General features: G+C 43.6%; 1 protein-coding gene across 9 annotated transcripts in view; it reads left to right on the forward strand.

Annotated features, from left to right (window-relative positions):
- VPS35L (VPS35 endosomal protein sorting factor like) overlaps nucleotides 1-26,977 on the forward strand; it is a 150,176-nt gene that overhangs the window by 86,919 nt on the left and 36,280 nt on the right. For all 9 annotated transcript variants that reach the window (XR_010152569.1, XR_008539754.1, XR_008539756.1 and 6 more), the window contains exons 23-27: nucleotides 1,476-1,539; nucleotides 4,376-4,474; nucleotides 6,977-7,054; nucleotides 8,571-8,685; nucleotides 25,689-25,828. Coding sequence is in view for 5 of the 9 variants with exons in the window: in XM_016929579.4 (XP_016785068.2) it covers nucleotides 1,476-1,539; nucleotides 4,376-4,474; nucleotides 6,977-7,054; nucleotides 8,571-8,685; nucleotides 25,689-25,828 (496 nt within the window). In the remaining 4 variants the exon portion in view is untranslated. The remainder of the gene's footprint in view (nucleotides 1-1,475; nucleotides 1,540-4,375; nucleotides 4,475-6,976; nucleotides 7,055-8,570; nucleotides 8,686-25,688; nucleotides 25,829-26,977) is intronic.

The following is a 26,977-nucleotide window of genomic DNA, read 5'->3' on the forward strand; positions in this document are numbered from 1 at the left end:
AGGTTATTTCTGTCTTATTGTTCTCCCAGTCTATCTGGGGTGTTGTCCTTATCTTCTTCCTGGAAGCTGATGTACCTCAACCATGTCCACGTTCCAGCCTGTGGGCATTGGGGAACAGCAGCTTTCTTTTAGGGACAAAGCTGGGAAGGCTCACACATCACTTGTGTTCACATCCCATTGTTCAGAACTGTCCCATAGCCACCCCTAGCTGGGAAGGAGGCTAGGGAATGTTGTTCTAAGAACAAAGTGGGGCTGGGCATGGTGTCTCACACCTGTAATCCCAGCACTTTAAGAGGCCAAGATGAGTGGATCACCTGAGGTCAGGAGTTTGAGATCAGCCTGGCCAACATGGTGAAACCCCGTCTCTACTTTAAAAAAAAAAAAAATAATACAAAAAATTAGCTGGGTGCCTTGGAACGTGCCTGTAATCCCAGCTACTTGGGAGGCTGAGGCAGGAGAATCGCTTGAACCTGGGAAGCACAGGTTGCAGTGATCCAAGATCATGCCATTGCACTCCAGCCTGGGCAACAAGAGCGAAACTCCATCTCAAAACAAAAACAAAAACAAAAAAGAACGAAGTGGGCATTTGTATTGAAGGACAGTGGGCAATCTTTGCCAAAACATTTTCTCCGAGAACAAACCAACAAACAAAAACCTTGACTCCTGTTTTCTCTGGGCTCTTAAAAAATTTTTTTAAAATAAATTTGGGGAACTATTTATTCCCCAAATAACTATTTATTTAACTATCCAAGTATAATCAAAACTATAATGACTTTTTCTTATTTATATTTGTGTTACATTTTCTATTAAATAGAAGCAACTGAGACCTGAGATTTACTTTACAATGTATCAAAAAAAAAAAGATGGATTGATGGATGGAGAGGGGAATGGATAATTATGTGTAAAACAAGTAAAATGGTGATGGCAGGATTTTGATGGTGTATGGGTGTTTACTGGAAAATTCTTTCAACTTTGCTGTACATTGGAAATATTTCTGTTTCCTTTTTGGGGAGAACGGGGTCTCGTCGTGTTGCCCAGGTTGATCTCCAACTCCTAGGCTCAAACGAACCTGCTACCTCTGCCTTCCTAAGTGCTGGGAATACAGGTGTGAACCAGCACACCCCGCTGGAGATTTTTTAAATAAAATATTCAATGAAATTTCCCTGAAATACAAAATTTGACATTAGACCTTGCTGCCCAAGTTCCAAAGAAGTGAAAGTTACCTTTTCTTTTCTTGTTAATAAATCTATCTTGAGAACAGCATCTTTGAGGGAGATGAGAAACATATTTAAATTATGTTAATTGTGATTATGTATTTTTATCAAAGGAAAAATAAGCAGCCTGTTGGCAGTTTTTTAAATCTAGAAAATGCAAAATGTTCTTACCTGTTAAATTACTTACCCCTTGTGTATTTTTTTCTTTAGAAACTTTCATCTATTACCTCCGTGTTAATTATGTACAATTATTGATTTTAGTGCACTCACTCTTGAGGATGAGAAAAGAATGCTGTCATATTTGATTAATGGATTTATAAAAATGGTAAGTATTAGGGAAGAAGTTTCAGTGCACTTGGAAGTGTGATGTAATTGTTTATCCTTATGTTGGCGAAAGCAGTTAACATTATGTTCTCTGGTGCTTTTCATTCTTAGTGAGATAAAATGAAATTAGAAAACATCTTACATTAGCCAGGACTCCCCTGGGGGCAAAGAGAGCCAAGACAAACTGGCTTAAGAGGAAAAAGGTGGGGGGCGGGAGGGTGATGGGAGGAGGGATTTCTTGGCTTACGTGACAAAAAGTCCAGGGGCTGGAACTCTCCAAAGCAGCAGCCGGGCTCAGGGTCTCCGGGATGTCATCAGGACCTGCCTTCCCTGTCTTTTTTCTTTTCTTTTTTTTTTTTTGAGACGGAGTCTTGCTCTGTCGCCCAGGCTGGAGTGCAGTGGCGCGATCTCAGCTCACTGCAAGCTCCGCCTCCCGGGTTCACGCCATTCTCCTGCCTCAGCCTCCCGAGTAGCTGGGACTACAGGCGCCCGGCACCACGCCCGGCTAATTTTTTGTATTTTTAGTAGAGAAGGGGTTTCACTGTGTTAGCCAGGATGGTCTCGATCTGCTGACCTCGTGATCCGCCCGCCTCGGCCTCCCAAAGTGCTGGGATTACAGGCGTGAGCCACTGCACCCAGCCCCCTGTCTGTCTTTAGCCCTGGGCTCTGCCCTGTTGGCCTCCGGCTCAGCTGGGCTTGCCCCACCAGAGCTCCAGGTTTCCATCCCCCCCAGCTCTGCAGCCCAGCAGGCGGGATTCCAGCAAAGTCCTGGGATTGAGTCTCTTTGGATTAACATGGGTCGTGGCCCCAAGCACACCTGGGTGACCTGAGTCAGGAGGGCCGAGAGTGGAAAGAAGGTGTGTCCTGAAGCAGCTGATGCAGATCATCAGACGGTGATGGAAACTATGCCGGGCAGGCAAAACGCCAGATATCCACTCCCCATCTGTTTTACTTATCTACTGCTGAGTAACAGTTCATCCCAAAACTTAGTGGCTTTAAATAACAGGTCTTTTTTTTGCTGTTTTTTTTGGGGGGTCGAGACAGGGGTTTCCAACTCCTGGTTTCAAACAATCCTCCAGCCTTGGCCTCCCACAGTGTTGGGATTACAGGCCTGAGCCACTGCGCCCAGCATAAGTTTTTTATTAGTTCTCAAACTCTGCGGATCAGCTTGGTAACCAGGCTGCTACAGGGAGTGTGGTGTGGCACTGGCGTGGCACGATTGGGCTGGAGGATCCACAGTGGCCTTGTTCCCTTCTCCAGGGTTTTGGTGCTGGATATGGGCTGGGGCATCTTGGTTTTCTTCCATGTCCTCTCTTTCTCACCACTGTTCTCAGTCAGTGATTCCAGTTGAGCTCTCTTACTTGGTGCTGCCTTCTATGAAGGCACAGACAGAAGCAGCAAGGCATTTTAAGGCCAAGGCTTAGAAATCACACAGTGAGGCCAGGCGCGGTGGCTCACATCTGTAATCCCAGCACTTTGGGAGGCTGAGGCAGGTGGATCACCTGAGGTCAGGTCGAGACCAGCCTCACCAACATGGTGAAACCCTGTCTCTGCTAAAAATACAAAATTAGCCGGGTGTTGTGGTGCATGCCTGTAATCCCAGCTACTCGGGAGGCTGAGGCAGGAGAATCGCTTGAACCCGGGAAGCAGAGGTTGCGGTGAGCCAAGACCATGCCACTGCACTCCAGCCTGGGCAACAGAGCAAAACTCTGTCTTGGGAAAAAAAAAAAAAAGAAATCACACAGTAAACCCCTGCCACATTCTACTGCAATCTGTGGGTCAAAGCAAATCACAGTCTTGAGGGGACCCAGTCAGGAGGGGAAGAGGCTCTGCCTTTTGATGGGGGGTAGTCCACAGAGACATTGCAGAAGGGCAAGCACAGTGGGAAGGTTTCCTGCAGCCTCCTTTGGGAACATCCCACCATTATACTATCCCAGCCTGAACAGTCTTCGCCTTCATTCTGGGTGCTCTAAGCCAAAACACCAACTGCTGCAAATATCTTCTATTTTAATAGAAAAGTCAGGACCAAAGCTGACCGAGATGAAAATGACGAGATCACTTTGAAAATAACCTTGAAATTCTGACTTGTTCAATAGTGCGGGTTGATTAGTCCACCTGACTCTGTGGGTAAAATATCAATTTTGATGAAAATTCAGGATTAGCCTTTCAATTCCCGTGTTAGGAAACAGACATATGGATTTTCCCAAGTCGCTCTCCTTTGCCCTTGCTTTTTGTACTCATCATGTGGTATTTATCTTTTTATGGCATTGTCTGAAAGTTACCAAGTTATTATGGAAAAGAATATAAGGAAATCAGATATGAAACATGATAGCTGTAATGGAAATGGCGATGTTAAACCTCATCTGGACAAAAATGATTGATGTACAGTAAAGTTTTTCTTACTAACCAACTATTCATAAATTTGAAGAAATAGGAGAAGAGGGGATGTTTAATGGTGGAAAAACTTCCATCTATGGCTTCTGTAGCCACCAGTGAGCTGCCAAGGTTGGGTCCCCATCAGGAAGCAGAAAGGTGTGACTGTTACGACGGCAAACCTTCTGACAAGGGGCCCCCAATAACCACATTTACGTTCTGTGAAAAGGCCACAGCTGACAAACAATATCCCATTATTCCCTTTCCAGTGGTTTCCTTCAGAGTCTGGAAAATTCTGCTTACACTCTGAGCTTCTGTTTTATACCCTTCGACTTCTTAGGTTCTAGTCCAGTGCCCACGTCATAAAGATGAGGTGGCAATGATAATATTTCAGTCATACCATGTGCCTGCGTTCTCTCTAAAAATACCACTGTCCCTTTCAGCGTCTTTCTCCTTGATTCTAGGTTTCCTTTGGCCGTGATTTTGAACAACAGCTGAGTTTTTATGTTGAGTCCAGGTCGATGTTTTGCAATCTGGAGCCTGTTCTTGTGCAGTTGATTCATGTAAGTATTTTCATTCATTAGTTTCTTCTCTCAATAAATATTTATTGATCATCTACATCCCAATCATTTATTTTGATTTTATTTTATTAGAGACAGGGTCTCACTCTGTCACCCAGGCTAGAGTGCAGTGGCGCAATCATAGCTCATTGTAGCCTTGAACTCCTGGGCTCAAGCAATCCTCCCTGTCTCAGCCTCCTGAGTAGCTGGGACTACCAGCTCAAGCCACGATGCCCAGCTATTTTAAATTTTGTTTTGTGTTGTTTTTTGAGAGATGAGGTCTCTGTGTTGCCCAGGCTGGTCTCAAATTCCTCACATCCAGCATTCCTCCTGCCTTGGCCTCCCAAAATGCTGGGATTACAGGAAAGAACCACTGCGCCCACCCTTAATCTGGGTTTTTTCTGGTCCTATTTTGTTACTACTGTTCTCTATGGTATGAAAGGTGGTTTCTCAAAGGTTAATAAACTTACAACTTTGGTTTTATTGATCTGTTTTTCTGTGAGATTTGCATTTTCCCATTTCTGCCTGCCAGCAACAGAGGTAAGTGATTTACAATGATTAGTTACAGAAATCTAACCAGAAGGAGCCCCTTCTTACGTAACAAGAGGTTCCCTACTTTCTTGGATCATGGCAACTCTCAGTAACTTTTTATGGTGCCCTCAGACCAAAAGAATTAATAACAGCCCTGTTTATTAAGAAGTTAGGTTCAGGCTGGATGTGATGGCTCACACCTGTAATCCCAGCACTTTGGGAGTCTGAGGCTAGCAGATCACTTGAGGTCAGGAGTTTGAGACCAGCCTGGCCAATATGGTGAAATGCTGTCTCTACTAAAAATACCAAAGTTAGTCAGGCGGGGTGGCAGGCACCTGTTGTCCCAGCTACTTGGGAGTCTGAGGCAGAAGAATCGCTTGAATCTGGGAGGTGGAGGTTGCAGTAAGCAGAGATCTGCACTCTACACTCTAGCCTAGGCAACAAAGGGAGACTCCATCTCAAAAAAAAAAAAAAAAAAAAAAAAAGAAGTTAGGTTCAGACAACTTAAGTATTTATGTCTAACAACTTGACAGCCATTTGAAGAAAGTATATATATAAATTGAAAGAAAAATAATACTTTTTTTTTCCTTTTCTTTTTGAGCTGGAGTTCTTGATTCGTTGCCCAGGCTAGAGTGCAATGGTGCGATTTTGGCTCACTGCAACCTCCACCTCCCAGGTTCAAGTGATTCTCTTGCCTCAGCCTCCCGAGTAGCTATAATTACAGGCACCTGCCACCATGCCCGGCTAATTCTTTGTATTTTTTAGTAGAGATGAGGTCTCACCATGTTGGCCAGGCTGGTCTTGAACTCTTAACCTAAGGTGATCCACCTGCCGCGGCATCCCAAAGTGCTAGGATTACAGGCATAAACATCAAGCCCTGCCAATTTTTTTCTTAACCATAATTAGTAATGATGGGTGTGTACTTATGAAGCATATCACAGCTTCATAAAATTTTGGAGTTAGATTGGTGATGCTATTCTTATTTCTTGTTTTACATTCACTGTTTTTTACATTTATTCTTGCACAGCGATTAAACTTGCTTTTGATCACAGTAGCCACGAAAAACAAGTTTTACAAATATATGATGTGGCTGTAAGGGATGTAAAGCAGTCCGTCATCAAATCAGCCTTGCACCAGTGCTTTTTACAACGTGCAACAAACAAGTATTGCTGTTTACAATGTGCAACAAACAAGTATTCCCTAAAAAACGGTGGCGCCCCTGTGAGTTTGCTGCAGCACCCCAGGGTGCCATGGTGCACAGTTTGGGAACCACAGGTCCAAACTTTTTATATCTGTGGAAGGGTTCCCTAAGGCTCTTTCATTATTTCATGTCTACTCAAGGAGAATAACTTTCATATGTATTTGTTTGCTGGTTAGCAAGTTATTTAGCACAACTAAACTTAAGACCTAAATTTAGAAACTATCTGGAAATCAGGGGAGGTAATAGTATCCACCCTGGGATTATGAAGCTTAAGTGAACCAATGAATGTATAGCTCTTAAATAGTGCTTGGAACACTATTAGTGATGATGTGGCTACTATCATTATTGTTCTTATTGTTGGTACTGTATAGCTGAATGGTGTGGTCTGATTGTCTAAATGGTGTGCTTTGGAGTTGTCTCTTAAGATTTCTAAATTCTTAAACTTTGGTGTGGTAGGATTTCTGGAAATGGAGTAAGTGAGCCCCAGCTATTCATTAAGCCAGAAAATGGTCACTAAAATGCTGATCGAAAGGCATGACTGACGTAGCAAACACTGCCTTTTGTTCTACCCTCTTGGAGATGTTTGCTCAAGCCATGATTGGATCAGGCCTGATGACCCCTTTGGCATTTCAAGGTTTAGTGCTAACCAGTCTTGGTCCTAGAAAGCTTGTTCTCATTGACCTGTATGTAGTTAATGTTCAGATCTCTATGGAAGACACTCATCTGAATCGGCCATCACTTCATTACCATTTCTATTTTATTAATAAATTCAGAGTGTGAACCGGTTGGCAATGGAGACAAGAAAAGTAATGAAAGGAAATCATTCCAGAAAGACAGCTGCATTTGTCCGGGTATGTTCTCAAGATAAGGACTGTTGGACCTCGAACTCCAGTGGGCTGTTTAGTTTGCAGGTTACTAAATTACATTTCCCTGAAAAAGATGAGTATGTCATGATAAGAATGGTTTAGTATTGATTTTTCAGATTAATTTTTCCCTGTATCTATGGGATGATCCATTTTCTAATGTTTTCAAGAGAAATGGTTAATGAGTCTGAATTTTAATACGTGTTGTGGGGAAGGTGAATGAGCGATGGATCTGCATTTTTATGTGCCAGCTGAATTAGCTTTCATTTTCTCTAATATACTAATATAAGACATATTTTATAACATTATAAAATATAAAATAGTTTTCTAATATAAAAATATGTATAATAATATTGTTCTTGTAACTGAAAGGCCTTTTTTCCTCTAGATAATAATGATGCCCAACTTTGTTTTTGTTTTTCTTGAGATGGAGTCTTGCTCTGTCACCCAGGCTGGAGTGCAGTGACGTGATCTCGGCTCACTGCAACCTCCGCCTCCCAAGTTCAAGCGATTCTCCTACCTCAACCTCCTGAGTAGCTGGGATTACAGACGCGTGCCACCATGCCCGGCTAATATTTTTGTATTTTTAGTAGAAATGGGGGTTTCACCATGTTGGCCAGGCTGGTTTCGAACTCCTGTCCTCAAGTGATCTGCCCGCCTCGGCCTCCCAAAGTGCTGGGATTACAGGCGTGAGCCACCACACCTGGCCTGATGTTAAACTTTGAAAAATCATTTTCAGCTTCTTGAAGCTGAAAATTTTATCAGATGTGATGCTGCTCAAAATTTATTTAGCTATTCATTCATTTATTTATTTTTGGAGACAGGGTCTTGCTCTGTCACCCAGGCAGGAGTGCCGTGGCACCATCATAGCTCACTGTAACCACCATATCCGGGTAATTTTTTTGTTTTTTGTAGAGATGGGGCGTCTCACTAGGTTGCCCAGGCTGGTCTTGAACTCCTGGCCTCAAGTGATCCTCCTGCCTCAGCCTCCCAAAGTGTCGGGATAACAGGTGTGAGCCACCGCACCCAGCCCTGCTCAGAATTTTAAGAAAGAAATATGTGTCTGTGTTTTTAAACATGAAATTATACTGAAAAGATTACAGTAAAAAATAAGCATCCTGGCTCTGCCCTTTGTCACCTTGCTCCTCTTTCCTCAGTTAGCCACCTCAAACTCTTTAGCAACTGTTTCTAATTACCTCCATATTTTGAAGCAATTGGTTTAAACAGCTGTTTCTCAATTTATCAATGTTAGGTGTTACGTATTTACTTTCTGTGATGATGGGTGAGGATTTGTTTTTCCTGCATTCTCACTCACTCCCCTCACACCCCTGTCCTCCTAGAGGGTCATCAGAGCAGAGTTGTACAAGAGGGGAAAATTGGGGCTCAGAATGTGGAGATTCACTGTTGTAAGTTTCTTTCCTTGGAAATACATGAGGGATGAAAACAGGAGTATGATTCTGCCACCGTGGCACTGCCAGCGTTAATGTTTCTTCCCTTCTCCTAGGCCTGTGTTGCCTACTGCTTCATCACCATTCCCTCCCTGGCGGGCATCTTCACACGTCTCAATCTCTACCTGCATTCTGGTCAGGTGGCCTTGGCCAACCAGTGCCTCTCCCAAGGTAAGTCCATCATTCTCTCATCTCGGGCACTCCCTTGCTGCTTAGGAAAACTGACTCAGGTGTGTGCGTATGTGTGTAGAGAGAGACAAAGATTTCTTTTTTTAGAGACAGAGTCTCACTCTGTCACCCAGGCTGGAATGTAGTAGTGCAATCATAGTTTCCTGTAACCTTGAACTCCTGGGCTCAAGCTGTCTTCCCGAGTAGCTGGGACTGCAGGCGCACACCACCACACACAGCTAATGTTTTTATTTTTATTTTTTATAGAGATGGAGTTTCGTTTTGTTGCCTGGGCCTGTCTTGAACTCCTGGGCTCAAATGTTCCTCCTGCCTCCCACCTGGGCTCAAATGATCCTCCCAAAGTGCTGGGGTTACAGGTGTGAACCACTGCGCTCAACCAAGAGAGATTCCTTTAAGGAGGAAAGAAAAAAAAAGATGAATAAATGATGAGTTTTAAATTTGTTTCTCCGCTAGGAAGCACACTGGACACATATGCATTTATAGAGTCAGACAGATCATAGAGCACAGATAGCTTCCTGTAAGAACCTTCTTAAATCTGTCTAGGACAGACCAGGTCATGCAGCTCAGACATCCTGAGCTCAGCACACCTGGAGAAAGTGAGACATGAGGACTGCTTCACAGTGGCAGATTCATGTTTGTTTGTTGTTGTTGTGGATGTTTGTGTGTTTGAAACCCCAGAGACACACAAGTACCATCTAATCTGTGGTAGAACAAATACCCTACATACAGTTTGCTGTTACAGATAAAGTTTCTGCCCAAGACTGGTCTTTCCATACTAGACACCAAAGCCATCCATTAGGCAAGGATGCTCAGGATCGTTTATTTGGGAGAAGGTGATCTCAGTGATATCAGAAGAGTGATGTGAGATGAGACAGGGAAGGAAAGGAAGCCAGAAAAACAGGAACCATTGAACAGGTCATTCCTGTGGGCAGCTGAAGCTCATTCCCATCTGGGAGGTGTTGTCAGACAGCCAGTGTTTCTCCACCTGAAGGGCAAGTAAGACAGGTGATTTTCCCTTTATTCTCATCTGTCATTGACAGAGTGCTGCTTCTGGGATATTAACCCCCTGGCATTCTGGCCTGCTCCACACTTGAGCCAAGAGAAGGCACTCAGGTGGAAAGCCCAAGTGTTTGCTGCAGGACACCCTGGTTACCTACTGCAACGGTGTACGCCAAGGGCCTGCAGGCAGGTTGGCAACAGGGTACCCACCCTGCAGGCCATAACACAGAGGGTAAAAGAAATCTTTACGCGACATTTATGGAGCGTTTGTTATGTGGCAAGCCCTTTGCACAAGTTATCTCATTTCATCCTCCCAGAAGCCACATGGGGCCGGTGCTGTGACTGGTGCCTTATTACCCAGGTGAGTAAACTGAGGGAGAGAGTGGCCAACTAACTTGCTTGGGGTAGATCCACTCCTGAGTCACTGAGCCAGCTCTCAGCCCCTGATCTGCCTGGCTCAAGGCCATGCCCCTTCACCACTGCATTGACTGGGAAGCCTAAAGGAATGCCGGGGCACTTCCATAGTGCCATAGGAGGTGGACTGAGGTTTTCAGTGGTGGTTCTTTTCCCGACACAACTGCACAGATTATGCCAAGGCTGGTGCCTCACCACTTGTTGCCATTGTCTTCGTAGGGCATTCTGGGCCAGTTGGAGAGTGATCACTTCTCCATTCTTTGAACCACTGCCATGGAAGTTTTGGGGATCATCTGTGTCATGATTCAACTGGAGCAGCTCTGGGCAGTGAAGTCTTCATACATGGTTACTGCCCAGGAACCTTTAAAACTCGGCTTGGTTTTGCTTCTAACTCATGGGGGACTTCAGTAGCTTCTGAGTGCAGCTGAACACTTGCCTCTTGATTTCCCCTGTGAGCTGGTGCCTGCCCACCTCCATCCTCAACCACCTGCATCCTCATCTCCCATTTGCTTTAGTCTCACAGGCCTGCTTCTGTTCTTTGAACACACTCAGTGGTCTCCCAGTTCAGAGCCTTTGTGGCTTTTTTCCCTCTTTCTACAATGATCTTTCCCCAGATAGTTGTATTTTTTTTGAATTACGAGGCAGATGGTGAGAACAAGCCACAGCTCCTTACGGAGGCCTCTGCTGGCCACTCTAGCTAGAGTAGCCGCCCCGCCCTACTCTGTCACCCCTGCAGCATCAACCTCATTATCATCGTTGCACACTCCACAATCCGATGCTTTCTTACTGTGTTTATTTACTTGCTTATTGTCTCTGATACCCCCTCTCCCCACTAGGACAGGCACGTGTCCTCACTAGGACAGGCACGTGTCTTCATTGTGTGTAGGTCAACATGGAACTTTCTCCTACTGCTTGCTTTGGTAAGAATGATGGGTTATCGGGAGGCTGAGGCACAACAATCGCGTGAACCTGGGAGGTGGAGGTTGCAGTGAGCTGAGATCGCACCACTTGAGCAACAGAGCAAGACTGTCTTGAAAAAAAAAAAAAAGAAAGAAACAACAATGGATTAGTGAGAAACAAAACAAAAATTAACAGTCACCACCAAAAACCTAGTGATGCACAGGATGAAAATTAGAAGACGCTTCCTTGGATATTAGAAATTTTAAATCTGCTTATAAATGGGTTCCTTCTTTAAAAGCTCAGGAATGGTGGACCTAGGTAGGCACACCTGAGTTGGTTTTACCTGCAATACTAGGAACAAATTGTGAGCTGCAGATACCAAAGCTCTGACACCACTTACCAGAACTGCAAGGGGAGGCTTTAGAAGCCTAGATCTTTCTTCTTCCCATGTTATAAAATCAGGACCATGGATCTGAATGTTGTGGATCTTGGGAAATTCATAATTAGATCCCATGTAGGGCTTTATGATAATTTTTTTTGAAAAAGCAAAACAAAAATTCTCTACCTGGATAAAGGTATCCCCCTTATCAAAGATTTGGTGCTCCCAAGAACTGTTGAAGGAGAGCTGTAAGTAGTTTCTCCCTGTTGTGCTTCCTATAACGTCCTCGGTCCCCACTGAGGGACAACTGGTGTGAGAACAGCCCCATATACTGTGCATGGATAAAGACAGCATCCTCGGTGTCAGGACTCTGGGTTCCTTGTCTGTCTCCCCTGTCACTTTTCAGCTACTGCAGGAGAGTGGGAATGTGGAGTCCACTTCATGTTTAATAATTTATCTGATGATTTTTACTCAAGTCTCTAAATGCTGTGGCGCTAAACCTTAAAAGCCTATTATTTTTCTCCTGAAAGCCACAGGCAGCAATTGCTGGCCAAAATAAATAATGCATTCAATTACTGAGAATGAGAAGGCTAAATATAAATTAAATGAAGCTCATGGAAATGTGCTGCTTTTGTTTGCCTCCCTAAACATCCTCCCCTTGCAGCTGGTTATAAAATGTCCCCGTCCCTCCAGTTCATTTTGTTGCCTCCCTTAATCCGGCCTTGGTTGTATCTTCTTTGGCAGGCTGTGGCTTTCCCAAGGCTGGGTCCATCCCGACAAGTAAACTCCTGTTGAACTCTCAGGCAGGCTGGCGCAGGATGCTGATGAGGGCTTGTTGCAGGGGAGGCCTGGTTCTGTTCCTTTGTACACACCGGTGCTGTGCATAGACTGGATTGTGCAGGGATTTGGCACGCATGCTTGTGCCCACCACCCCAGAGTATTTAGGAGAAATGAAGGACTTGCAAGCCAGAGATTTGGTCGATCAGATGCTTCTTAACTGGAGATGGCCTAGCAATGTCTCTCTTTTCTTTCAGTCCCTTCTCTAGGTAACTTCTTGCCCTTGTTTGTCAATGGCTCTTTCTAGAAAATTATTTCGAGGCCACAGCAAGAGCAGGTTCTTTTCTCCTTTATTTTTACCTTTGTTTCTTTATCTTTACGGTTTATAATCTAGAAAAGGTACATGTTTTACAGGCTAGGCGTGGTGGCTCATGCCCATAATCCCAGCACTTTGGGAGGTTGAGGTGGGCGGATCACCTGAGGTCAGGAGTTCAAGACCAGCCTGGCCAACATGGTGAAACCCCGTCTCTACTAAAAATTAAAAAAATTAGGCAGTTGTGGTGGTGTACTCCTGTAATTCCAGCTATTCAGGAGGCTGAGGCACGAGAATCGCTTGAACCCAGGAGGCAGAGGTTACAGTGAGTCAAGATATCACCACTGCACTCCAGCCTGGGCAACAAAGCAAGACTCTGTCTCAAAAAAAAAAAAAAAAAAAAAAAAAAAAGAAAATGGGGGCATTTTACAATGGAAGTATGTTTAAGGTGGGTCTTAAAAGAAGAACATGTGTTTATGAGAACATGGGAAGGGAAGAAGGAAGGATTAGCATTCCTGGTTGAGTAAATGGCCTGAGCAAAGGCATGGAGATGTGGAATTACATGATGTATTTGGCCAACAGCAGAATGTTGGGATGAGGCCCTAATTAGTACTGACTTTCAAGTCTTCTGCTTGCATTGGTCCCAATCCTGACTCTGCCACCTACAAGCCAGGTGCTCTTGGATGACTCGGCCTTTCTGTCCTGTTTCCCCATCTGTAAAGTGGAGATGATGACAGTGGTACCTATCTGTTGAGTGTTAAATGAGAAAATGGCCTTAGAGCACTTGGCCCACTGGCACATAGTAGCTGCTTAGTAAGTATTACCTTAGTATAAACATCTCTCAAATGATGAAAGTATGCCATGGGTTTTAGGAGCTAACTGTATACAGTACGTTGAGAGCTGTTTGATTTTATAGTTAGAAAGCCAGATTATTTTTCATATGCAAAGCATTGGGGAAGCTGTAGGAAACTTAATCTTTGTTTTGAGACAAACTGATGAATTATGCTAAAAAGACTTGTGGTTCCTCCAAAGCTGAAACAAGATAGAACAATTAAAGAGAGATAGTGGTCAAAAGAACTTTTTTTTTGAGGCAGAGTCTTGCTCCGTCGTCCAGGCTGGACTGCAGTGGCATGATCTCTGCTCGCTGCAACCTCCGTCTCCCAAGTTCAAGTGATTTTCCTGCTTCAGCCTCCCAAATAGCTGGGACTACAGGCGTGCACCACCACACCGGGCTAATTTTTGTATTTTTTAGTAGAAAGGGGGTTTTACCATGTTGGCCAGGCTGGTCTCAAACTCCTGAACTCTGGTGATCCACCTGCCTCAGACTCCCAAAGTGCTAGGATTACAGGCATGAGCCACCGTGCCCAACCAAGAATGATTTTATTATCATTAATAATAATGCTTTTCCCACCTTCTGTAGGGATCTCCCCTGTTCTTTTAGAACTTACTTTCTTTTATTTTTTGCATCTTCATCCTTCAGAGCTGGGTTCATATGTCATGTCTTTAGAAAAACCGTCCTTGGCCTTCCCATTTCTGCAGATAAACAGAAAGTTAGGTCAGGTCATCCTGTACGATATATTATCCGCTCACCTGTGCTTTTCCTTCATTATGCTTATCACTGTTATTTAACAAGTAAATATGTAAGTAGTTGTCTGCTTTTCCCCCTGTAAGCGCATCACCTCCATGAGGTCCTGTCTGTCTGGTTTACTCAAAAAGTTTGAGATTTTGGAGCACTTTGGATTTCAGATTAGGAATGTTCAACCTGTATATGGAGCCCCTGGCTACCACAAACTGTAATGGCTAATGGAAATAGCCAGGGCCATGGTGTGGGAGAGAAAAATTATTTTGCATTTCCTCTTCCTGGAGAGTCAAGAATGGCTTGTGAAGGAGAAAAATAGTTTTCACACATTTACCAGGTCTTGGCGATTTATGTTTAAGTTCCTATTTAGTTTAGTTAACAGAACATCCTTTGAAGAGTGTTTGATTTGATTGTTTTCTCCAACCCTGAGGCCTCTTTGGTGAATGCAGACAAAGTAGTTTATTTTAGTTGGAACAGTTCACAGCAGGGCAGATGGCATCAAGCTTGTCGCCCACGTTCACATCTGTCCACACATGATCCATCCATCTTAGGGAGTGTCAAGGCCTGGGATGGATGGCAGCTGCTCATGGAACCCACAGAAAAAGGGCACGGGCAAGTCTCCTCCTGACAATCCCTCGGACCCTTATAATAGTTAAATTATAACCTGCAGTTGCTTCCTCCTGTCAGTATTTTCTGGTCATCTTTTACATGCGGCCCACTGTGCCAAGCATTGTATGGGCAACAGGAATGCACTTAAAGAGACTACAGGCTGGGCTGGGCGCGGTGGCTCAGACCTGTAATCCCAGCACTTTGGGAGGCCGAAGTGGGTGGATCATTTGAGGTCAAGAGTTCAAGACCAGCCTGGCCAACATGATGAAACCTCGTCTCTACTAAAAATACAAAAATCAGCCGGCAGTAGTGGTGTGTGCCTGTAATCCCAGCTACTTGGGAGGCTGAGGCAGGAGAATCGCTTGAGCCTGGAGGGCAGAGGTTGCAGTGAGCCAAGATCGCACCACTGTCTCCAGTCTGGGCAACAGGGTGAGACCGTGTCTCAAAACAAAACAAGAAAAAGAGACGACAGGCCATTCAGGGAGAGCAAATCTGTTTACAATTATTACACTAGGCGACACATGATAAAGCTCATGCAGTATGGACATAAAATGTGCTTGGGAATTTTAGAGCAGAGAGAATTAACCCTTGACTTGAAAGAGGAAATAAAAAAAAGAGGTGGCATTGAAGAGCCTGGAAGGTCAGGGAATATCTTGTTATACTGAAGTAAGGTGTATGGCATTCTAGGTTGAGGCCTGGAGGCTGAGAAAACAGTACGTCTGGAAGGAATGAGGAGGAGATCAAGTTAAAGTGATAGTTGAGGGCCTAATTGTTGAGAGGTCTGAACTCCTGGCAAAATAGTTTTATTCAGTACGTATTATTAGGTAGGTGGTTTATCTTTATTTTGCAGCTGGAGAAACTGAGGCTCAGGCCGTGCTCAGGAACATCCAGCTAATAAGTGGCCTTATCTGGATTTAACCACTGTGCCTCTCTATATTAGGTTAGTTATTCTATATCATAACGTAGGGTTGTATTTCTAATCCCAAGTGCACGTGGTTGCTGGAGGTCAATTATTACGGATTGAGCATTAGATAAACTAGGAAACAAAGAACCAAAATTAAGATAAGGAATACCTAATCCTTTCTGCTTAGGGAAATCTAAGCCTACTTTTCACAGAGACAATACGCAACCTCAAATGAGCTACTGCATGGATGAGAGAAAGGTATGTCATCCTGTAGTATCTCCGAGGTAGGAGTTAGGTAACACATGGGCTGAGCATGCTTGGCTCAGTGAGAGAGCCCTTGACAGTTCAGAGAATAGAGGGAGGGAGAGAGTGCAGGAGCCTTCTGATGGTACTACCGAAGCTAAGAAGTAATTTATATGTCCCAAGTGGATTTTTCACATTAAGTGTTGATATTCAGAATGAACTTAAAAGGCATTCTGCATAAACCAGGTGGCAAAATCAAAGTTAGATTAAGCCATCATTGATAGCAATTAAGCATTAATGTATAAGGTATTTAATTGTTCCTGGAGATTCATATTTCTTTACATCTTGCTTTATGTACATATCAAAATAGTGGCCCAGAAGTCCTCAAACTTAGCTGTTGGAATAACAAGTTCTATTACAAAAACACGGGCTAGTAATAGATAGTGGTAAATCTCTATCAGTGACTTGCCTGTGGATAACTTGGCCACTGAGACCACAAGGCTTTGCCAAAGGCACCCCATCACTTGGTGGCAGCACATCTTCATTGCAGGCAAAGTTTTCAGGAAGAAGATATGTCTGGATGTTGCATTTTATGTGGTAGTTTCCATGATATCGATATTGTCAATCCAAACCTAAACTCATACGGAGATAGAAAATGTTGAAGATGGGTAAAGATGTTTTGCAATGGGGTTTGTATACCTTGAGAGGGAGTGATGATTTTTATAGCCAGAACCCTGCTTTACTAACACACATTCAAGAGATGGGAGTCTTCAACCCTTGGAACATCTTGTCTTAAGAACTTACGATTTTTGGCCGGGCACGGTGGCTCACGCCTGTAATCCCAGCACTTTGGGAGGCCGAGACGGTGGATCACTAGAGGCTAGGAGTTCGAGACCAGCCCGGCCAACATGACAAAACCCTGTCTCTACTAAAAATACAAAAATTAGCCGGGCGTGGTGGTGTGCGCCTGTAGTCCCAGCTACTCGGGAGGCTAACAAGGCACGAGAATTGTTTGAACCTGGGAGGTGGAGGTTGCAGTGAGCCGTGATTGCACCACTGCACTCCAGCCTGGGCAACAGAGTGTGACCCTGTCTCAAAAAAAAAAAAAATAAAGAAGAAATAATGGTTTTTCTATTCTTCGATCTTCCTGGGCTAGGACAGCTGTCAGTCTGAGTTTCCTGAGTTACCTAGGAGGGTAGTTGGATTGATGGATTGATGGATTGAAGATCTAGGAGTGAACTGAATTACCTTTGAGGTTTTGTTCAGCCTCAGGAGTTTATGACTGACGAGTGGTAAAGATTTCCATTAGCACTGACCTAATGCATTATTGAAAAAAAGCAAAATGCCGATTTTGAAGGTGGGTTGGGTTATCACTTCTTGACTGTCACTTATGATTCATGTATTGACTCATTTTCCATATCACCAATGCCAACGATACAAAAGGTTGCATTTACTCTTGTAGGTCCTAGTTAAGTCTGAATTCCTTTTATCATGTATTGAGGGTGTTTGGTGAGATTGTCCTGTATCCAGTTGAAAATCTAGGCAATCTGTATTTTAAATCTTAATGACTTTCGCTATAAAAATTCAGAATGCTCATTTGAAAAACTTCCAACCATACAGAAATGTAGGACTCTTAAAAAGTAAAAAGCCCTGAGATAAAAGTCTCCAATAATATGCTGTATCTCCCCACCCCACCCCCAAATCTGCTGTTGCTAACAGTATGGACATCTTGATTTTTTTCTTTTATATATCCATTTTAAAATATTCATTATTCTTGTATGCTCTCTGCCTCTCTATTCTCCTTTCTCCTTCACTCTCCATTTATCTATATTCTCATATATATATATATATATATGTAGTTCTCTTTCCCCCTTAGCAATAAATGGAATTATGTCTTCTACAGTGTTTTTCATAAGCCTTTTTTGGCTTCTCTGTAAATCTTGGTGTCAATCAATACCCTCTTTGTAATGGCTGTTTGGTATTCTGTTTCTTCTTCTTCTTTTTTGGAAGTGCTACAAATTATTTCTTCAAATGGCCCCACTCTATTTTTTTTCCTCCGAACTCCTGTTGAAAAATATATGAACTCTTTGCAAGTTTTTGCTCTGGCAGACAATAAATAACCTGCATCTTAATTCTGAGCATTTTGAAGCTTTCTGACAGTTGCCCAATTGGTATTTTAGCCTCTTAGAATGTGGAACTCTATTGTTCAGACAGAGGTGTATTGAAAGCCTTGGTACACACAACAGATGCCAGTGGGGCTCCTCAGGTGGACATCCCAGTGGGAGGTTACTGCCCCTGAATTATCTACAGGAGCTCGAAGAGGCCCCAGAGCACGATATGGAGCTTTTTAAAGCCTTGAGAAGAAGAACCCTTGCAAGTGGACTGACTGGGGAGCTTCAAGCCTGAAGTCTGACTCATTTCATGGAGAAGCTAATTAGAGAGGACCCTTCCCGCCATCCTCATGGTGCAGTGCAGGACAGCATCCCTGGTTGGTCCCCACAGTGTGTGTATCACCCCTCAGCTTGGTGCTGTGCCTTACACATACAGGGAACTGGGGTGGCTGCCCCTTAGAACAGCAGGAGTATTAAGAGTCCATGCAGTGTGTGGCCCTGTCCCTACTCCCATCTCCACCTTGTCCTACTCTGGTTAAATAGGGAGTACATTGTTTTGCCATATTTCTGTTTTATACATTTCTAGGACTGAACATTTTACAGCAAACTTGTATTGCTTTTGTATGTTCAAGAAAAATTATTTTTAGAAATTTAAGCCTGGGCAACATAGTGAGACCCAGTCTGTACAAAATATGAATAAAAAAAAACTAAAAAAATCAGCAGGCATGATGGCGCACGCCTGTAGTCCCAGCCACTTGGCAGGCTGAAGTGGGAGGGTTGTTCGAGCCCAGGAGGTCGAGGCAGGAGTGAGCTATGACGGTACCACTGCAATCCAGCCTGGGCAGCAGAGCAAGGCCCTGTCTCAAAAAATAATAATAAAAATAGGCCAGGCACGGTGGCTCATGCCTGTAATCCTAGCACTTTGGGAGGCAGAGGCAGGCAGATCACCTGAGGTCAGGGGTTCGAGACCTGCCTGGCCAACATGGTGAAATGCCATCTCTACTAAAAAAAAAAATACAAAAATTAGCCAGGTATGCCAGATCTGACCTGCAGACCCTGACCCAGTGACGGATAAAAGACTGACACGGATATTTTGCCTGTCAGCATGGCTAAGAGGCTCTGCTGCCTGACTGCAGCATTGGCCTCCATAAGCCGGCAAAGTTCGCATTTATTTAGTACAGATTAAATGACAAAGGTCTCGAGTAAACACCACTAGAAGGTAATTAACATTGCCGACCTTCTGAGTAGACAGCAGTCATACACCCACAGATGATCAAAGGTCGGTCTTAGGACCACATGAGTAAACAAGCTATTTAGATAAACCCCCCCACATTCACTTACTATTTGCTCTTTTGCTATCAACTCAAGGTAAAGAGGATTAGGCTGCCTTCAGCCATAACCCTTTCCTAAAGCTTTTGTAAAACCTTCCGGCCTTCCAAGAAAGCTTGCATTTCTCCTATAATTTTCTCTTACAATTTCTGACATCACCCTAACCGAGCTCCTACAGGGGCATGGTAGCAGACGCCTATAATCCCAGCTACTTGAGAGAGTGAGGCAGGCGAATTGCTTGAACCCAGGAGGCAGAGGTTGCAGTGAGCTGAAATCGCACCACTGCACTTCAACCTGGGTGACAGAGCAAGACTCTGCCTCAAAAAAAAAAAAAAAAATAATAATAATAATAATAATAATAGGCCGGGCACAGTGGCTCATGGCTGTAATCCCAGCACTTTGGGAGGCAGAGGCAGGCAGATCACCTGAGTTCAGGAGTTCGAGATCAGCCTGACCAACATGGAGAAGCCCCGTCTCTACTAAAAATACAAAAAATTAGCCGGGCATGGTGGCTCATGCCTACAATCCCAGCTACTCTGGAGGCTGAGGCAGGAGAATCACTTGAATGCAGGAGGTGGAGGTTGTGGTGAGCCGAGATCACGCCATTGCACTGGGCAACAAGAGCAAAGTCTCAATAATAATAAATTTCAATTAAAATTCCAAGACAGTAGCCTATCAGTAAGTGAAAAATTTGGTGTCCATCCTCATCCACCACTCCAATATTACACCTAATAGTTTGGCATTTATCTTGCCTGACCTTTCTATGCATCTACATAAGTTTATATACTTTTTTTCCTTTGCAAAGATAGGCTCACACGTATACAGCTGTGTGACTTTTTGTCCTTTTTTTTTCTTTTTTTCCCCCGCCACCCTCCCCCCCGATTTTTTGTATGTAATATGTCATAGATGTCTTTATACCTCAAAACATATAGATCTGCCTTATGCTCTTTATTAGCTATATTACTTGCTTGGTGCAACAGTGCAGTAATTTCTTTTTTTTTTTTTACATTTTGGAACTTTAAGCTGTTTTCACTTTTTCTTCAAATGATCTTAGAGTTGATATAAAGATATCTTCATCCAACAGGAATGATTGACCCAATCATTTATGGTAGCTAGGCAGCATGAATAATCAAAACATACAGTTTACCTAGCATCTTCAGCTAAGCCCTTATTTTCAGCTTCTGTCTGCATCTCACCCTTTCCCGCAGCTATTTGCTTGTGACATATATTTTGGAGTCCATCTGTGGGGTTTTAATGGCTTTGTGTTCTGAGTGTTTGATTTCTTCCTGTCCTTGCAGAAGTTTCCCGAATATCATGTTCTTTCAGTAGTCCACAGACCTTTTGAAACTACTCAGGTTGAGAACAGGAGAGCCTGAAACTTCAGATGGAAAATGTCAAATGTGATATTTTGCCAGTGAGCATCCCTGGCTTTTACTCATCATATATACAAAATGATGAGGTAGTCTGTCCCCATATTTTTAGCAAGGACCCCAACAATTCTTACAATAGAGCACTCCAAGAGTACTACAGTGCTCTTACAAATATGGGGGCAGTGGCTATGTTTATGCAATTTTTCTTACTATGAATATGGGGACGGTGGCTGCGTTTCTGGAGTTTCTCTCACTACGAATATGGGGATGGTGGCTGTCTGTGTTTGCTCTCTGCCCAGCAGAGAGCAGTGCCGTGAGATGCGTCAATTGCTGTGTGGAAAGAACGATAGAATGCTGCTCAAAAAAGTGAAGTCCCTTTTTCAAGAAAAAGGGGTCTCAAATACAGTGACTGTGGTGTTGGGTCAGCAAGACCTGAGTGGGGTTTTTCTGGTTTGGGTTTTGCCTTTAAGATGGGATATGCAATGATCGTTCTGAGACGCTGGAAATATAAGCAGAAAAAAAAAAAAAGGGATATGGAAAAGAAACATGGATGTCCCAGCAGGGAACAGTGGCTCACGCCTGTAATCCCAGCACTTTGGGAGGCCAAGGCAGCTGGATCACCTGAGGCCAGGAGTTAAGACCAGCTTGCCCAACATGGTGAAACCCCATCTCTACTAAAAATACAAAAATTAGCCTGGCACGGTGGCATGTGCCTGTAGTCTCAGCTACTCGGGAGGCTGAGGCAGGAGAATCGCTTGAACCCGGGAGGCGGAGGCTGCAGTGAGCTGAGATCACATCACCGCATTCCAGCCTGGGCAACAGAGCAAGAGTTCGTCTAAAAAAAAAAAAAAAAAAAAAAAACATGAATGTCCCATGAACCCCAGAGGACTTGGATGGAGGAAGCCTAGTCCATGTACTTGCTGCTTTTCCCCTTCCTCTAGTGGAACCAGGACAATATATATTTTTTCCTTTTCTAAAAAAATTTTTGTGGGTACTTAGTAAGTGTATATATTTACAAGGTACATGAGATGTTTTGATTCAGGCAGGCAGTGTATAATAATTACATCCTAGAGAATGGGGTATCCATCCCCTCAAGCATTTATCCTTTGTGCTACAAACAATTCAGTTATATTCTTTCAGTTATTTTTAAATGTACAATTAAATTATTGACTAGAGTCACTGTGTTGTGCTATCAAATACTAGGTCTTATTCATTCTTTCTATTTTTATTTTGTATGCAGTAACCATTCCCACTCCCCACCATGCCCCACCATTACCCTTCCCAGCCTCTGGTAACTATCCTTCTACTCTCTGTCTCCATGGGTTCAATTGTTTTTGTTTTTAGCTCCCACAAATAAGTGAGAACATGCAAAGGTTGCCTTCCTGTGCCTGGCTTAATTCACTTAACATAATGCCCTCCAGTTTCACCCATGTTGTTGAAAATGACAGAATCTCCTTTTTTATGGCTGCATAGTACTCCATTGTGTATATGTACCACATTTTCTTTATCCATTTGTCTGTTGATGGACACTTAGATTGCTTCCAAATCTTGGCTATTGTGAACAGTGCTGCAACAAACAGGAGTGCAGATATCTCTTCGATATACTGATTTCCTTTCTTTTGGGTGTATATCCAGTGGTGGGATTGCTGGATCATATGGTAGCTCTATTTTTAGCTTTTTCAGAAACCTCTGAATTGTTCTCCGTAGTAGTTGTACTAATTTAACATTTGCACCAGCAGTGTGTGAGGGTTCCCCTTTTCTCCACATTCTCACCAGCATTTGTCGTTGCCTGTCTTTTGGATAAAAGCCATTTTAACTGGGGTTCGATGATATCTCATTATAGTTTTCATTTGCATTTCTCTGATCAATGATGTTGAGCACCTTTTCATATGCTTGTTTGCCATTTGTATTTTTTTTTGAGAAACATCTATTGAAATCTTTTGCCCATTTTTAAAATCTGATTATTAGATTTTTTTTCCTATAGAGTTGTTTGAGCTCCTTATGTTCTGGTTATTAATCCTTTATCAGATGGGTAGTTTGCAAATATTTTCTCCCATTCTGTGGGTTCTCGTTTCACTTTGTTGATTGTTTCCTTTGCTGTGCGGAGCTTTTTAAGTTGATGTGATCCCATTTGTCCATTTTTGCTTTGGTTGCCTGTGCTTGTGGGGTATTACTCAAAGAGGGGACAATATTCTTTACTACTGGGAATCTGAGTTCTCCTTTTTCTGTAGGTCTTTAAAAAAAAAATCCGTTATATCTTAAATGAGCTTCCATAGCTCTTAATAGCTACAAAACAAAGTGTTACATGAAGTTGACATGATTATTCTGAACTTTAAACTATAAGGATAAACTGCTCTCACATGGGGTAGGATTTGATTTCTAATTACTAAGATAAGATTGAGAAGTCTCCAGACAATATTTTCTATATGGGGCAAGTCTTCTGAGGATAGAACTAAAAATCTGCTTTGGAACCCCGCATGCCCCAACCTTTAAATAACTGTTTATTTTAGCTCCGTCCTTTAGAGTGGAAACTGGGCGGGGCGGGTGAGAGGAGCCAAGTTCTGGGGACAAAGCTGCTCTCTTTTTAATGAGGCATAATAATAGGCACATTCTCTGGGCCAGTCAGTAACAAACACATAAATAGAAAAAAATGGTCTTTCAAGTTGCTCTGAGCAGAATTTGCATTCCCACTGAGAACCTTGTTTCATGATATACTTACTTCACTGTGGGACTGCGGGAGGACTAAGGAAATGAACTGCTTGAAGATAGGGCCTAGGAGATCCTGTGGGTTCCATAAGTAGGGCCATGTTTTTCTTTCTTTCTTTCTTTCTTTCTTTCTTTCTTTCTTTCTTTTCTTTCTTTCTTTTTTTTTTTTTGAGACAGAGCATTGCTCTGTTGCCCAGGCTCAGCTCACTGCAACCTCTGACCGACGGGTTCAAGTGATTCTCCTGCCTCAGCCTCCCGAGTAGCTGGAATTACAGGCATGTACCACCATGCCCAGCTAATTTTTGTATTTTTAATAGAGACAGGGTTTCACCATATTGGCCAGGCTGGTCTCGAACTCCTGACCTCAAGTGATCGACCCACTGGCCTCCCAAAGTGCTGAGATTACAGGCGTGAGCCACCGCACCTGGTCGGGCCATGTCTTACTAGTGGTCACATGATAGAAGACCCTGCAGGCTCTGACCCTTTCTGGAAGGTTTCTCTATCAGAACGGACATCAGGTGGCTTTTCCTCAAGCCCCATATTTAATGTCTCTCCCCAAAACAATTGAGATAAGTGTATTCATAGACCAAAATACGTAACAGGCTTAGAAAATAAGTGTTGGCCCAATGCGGTGGCTCACGCCTGTAATCCCAGAACTTTAGGAGGCCGAGTCAGGCAGATCGCTTGAGCTCAGGAGTTTGGGACCAGCTTGGGAAACACGGTGAAACCCCATCTCTACAAAAAATACAAAAATTAGCCAGGGATGATGGTGCACTCCTGTAGTCCCAGTTACTGGGGAGGCTGAGGTAGGAGGATGGCTGGAGCCCAGGAGGCAGAGGCTTCAGTGAGTCGAGATCACGCCGTTGCACTTCAGCCTGTGCGACAGAGCAAGACCCTGTCTGGAAAAAAAAAAAAAAAAAAAAAAAAAAAAACAGAAAAAAAAAAAGTTGTTAATTAGTATGATTATGTTGGTCTCATTGCCACAGTTTATGTTGTCAACGCTTTCTCTCACTTGTTTTTCATCTGTTTGTCTACCTGCCCATGACAGTACCCTGTTCACAGTTGGGGCTTAATAAATGTGGAAGGGGTTTGAGTTTGGGGTTCAGGAGAAAGCCAGGCAAAGAAGCTTCCAGAGCAGAGCTAACTTGACTCAGAAAGCTTTACAAGGAGTGTCTTTCTGTGACATGTTTTTTTTCCCCTCTCCTTTGAAGAAGGAAGAGATGGCAAAACTCCACCATCCATCTTCGGACACATACTCTTCTCATTAAACATAGGCCTTTCTTCCCAGGAAAGTGAGCATTTGCTGTTGCATTTGCCCCTCTGGTGTGCTGGCCGGTGTTCCTGTTTTAATTCAGGATGCTGTTCACCCCTACAGTGTTCCCTTTGCATCACTGGAAGTCGTTTTGGAGTGGAAGTCCATTTGGACCATAAAAACATTTGATCTTGTCGGGTAGTTTAAAATTTCATTTGTCAGGTCAGTGTTTTGATTGTTTTGACCTTGAGGCTTTTTCTCACGGTCAATACCTTGGCAGTTTTAGAAAGAACTTTCTCTCCCTCTCCGTCTTCCCCTCCACCTCCCATCCTTCCTGCTCTCCCTCATCCCTTCCACCCCATCTCCTGTTGTGCACACACATTCTCTCTCCACTCCTTTTCTTCCTTTCTTACTCCCTTTGAAGTCTTCTTGTTTTACAGATTTTTTCATAGCTCTTTAAATATCTTCATTTCCCAAATGATTCTATGGAGCTGATGTTAATCAGAAGCCTTTAAGCTGAGTGTGTGTGTGTGTGTGTGTGTGTGTGTGTGTGTGTGTGTGCTGTGTTCCTTCAGACATTTTGATGGCTATTTAACAAAAATGGTGTGCACTAGAATAGATTCAAACAGACCTGGGTTTGAGCTGCAGCTCTACCACCAACACTGGAACTTCATACACAGGACACTGTTGCAGGATGAATTGCTTCTCTTTCCTTCCCTTGTTTCTCGTCTGTGAAGTACACCTGTTGACAGCACCTTCCTCGCACTGGTAGACATGAGAATTCAATGAACCAATCCAAGTTGAGCTTTAGCCCAGGCAACTGTCATTTCTAGACTTTTTACAAAAATTTGCGACCTGCTTTTTTCACTTAATAATCTAAAGACAATTTAACAGAGGTTCTCTGAGCTGAAGCAGTGCCCTGTCAAGCAAATATTCCTCCAGCTCCATCATGGTTTGCAGAAACCTTCTGCTAGGACCTGCCCTCGGCATGGCCTGGCTTCCACCTAACTCTCAGGACTGGCCTTCAGGCCACGTGAAGAAGAAAGCCAACTAAATTTCCCAGAGTTCTAATACACTGACTTTTATCTTCTGTCTTGCAGCTGATGCTTTTTTCAAAGCCGCTATAAGCCTCGTTCCGGAAGTTCCAAAGATGATTAATATTGACGGGAAGATGCGGCCATCAGAATCGTTCCTTCTGGAATTCCTCTGCAATTTCTTTTCTACTTTATTAATAGTTCCGGTACGTTTCCTCAGCAGAACCGCAGGACATGTCTTCCTTTCACCTGCCTTATAATATTATATGTGTTCTTAGGCCTAAAACTGCAGGAGCATTCTATCTAGTATCTTTGTGTTGGTTTTCCAGTTAGGTATTTGAATTGCTTAATGAATTTTCTATTCTTGCTGGGTGGGGATCGTACTATAATAGTAGAGGTGAGGTACTATGTCAGCTCAGGCTGCTATTACAAAGTGCCATAGACTGGGATCTTAAACAACATTTATTTCTCAGAGTTCTTAAAGCTGGAAGTCTGAGATCAGGGTGCCAGCCTGGTTGAGTTCTAGTGAGGACCCACTTCCAGGTTGCAGACAACCATCTTCTCTCTCTTTCTGTCTCTTTTTTTTTTTTTTTTTTTTTTTTTTTTTGAGATGGAGTTTCACTATTGTTGCCCAGGCTTGATCTTGGCTCACTTCAACCTCCACCCCCCAGGTTCAAGTGATTCTCCTGCCTCAGCCTCCTGAGTAGCTAGGATTACAGGCGCCCGCCACCACGCCTGGCTAATTTTTGTATTTTTAGTAGAGATGGAGTTTCACCATGTTGTTCAGGCTGGTCTTGAACTCCTGACCTCAGGTGATCCACCTGCCTTGGCCTCCCAGAGTGCTGGGATTACAGGTGTGAGCCACCATGCCAGGCCTTTTTGTGTGTTTGTTTAGGAGTCTTGCTCTGTCACCCAGGCTGGAGTGCAGTGGTGCAGTTATAGCTCACTGTAGCCTTGAACTCCTAGGCTCAAGTGATTCTCCCGCCTCAGCCTCCTGAGCAGCTGGGACTGCAGGCCCATCTTCCCGTTATGTCCTCATGTGACAGAAAGAAAAAGCAAGGGCAAGCTCTCCAGCCTTTTGAGCAATTGGTCCTCTGGGACCTAATTACTACCCAAGGGCCCCACCTCCAAATCCCATCACATTGGGATTAGGGTCTCCGTGTATGAATTTGCAGGGGGATACAAATATTTAGTCCACTGCACTCTCTATACTGCCAAGGCAGAGGTGTCGCCCAGTGGGGAAGGGCACAGGCCTCGGAACCAAGATGTCCAGCATGGAATCCTGGCCCATCCTTCTTCCAGCTCTGCGTTCTTGGGCAATAATATAACATCCCTGGGCTGCAGTTTCCTTGTCT

The sequence above is a fragment of the Pan troglodytes genome, chromosome 18, assembly GCF_028858775.2.
Source record: "Pan troglodytes isolate AG18354 chromosome 18, NHGRI_mPanTro3-v2.0_pri, whole genome shotgun sequence".
In the NCBI taxonomy this organism is placed as follows: Eukaryota; Metazoa; Chordata; class Mammalia; order Primates; family Hominidae; genus Pan; species Pan troglodytes.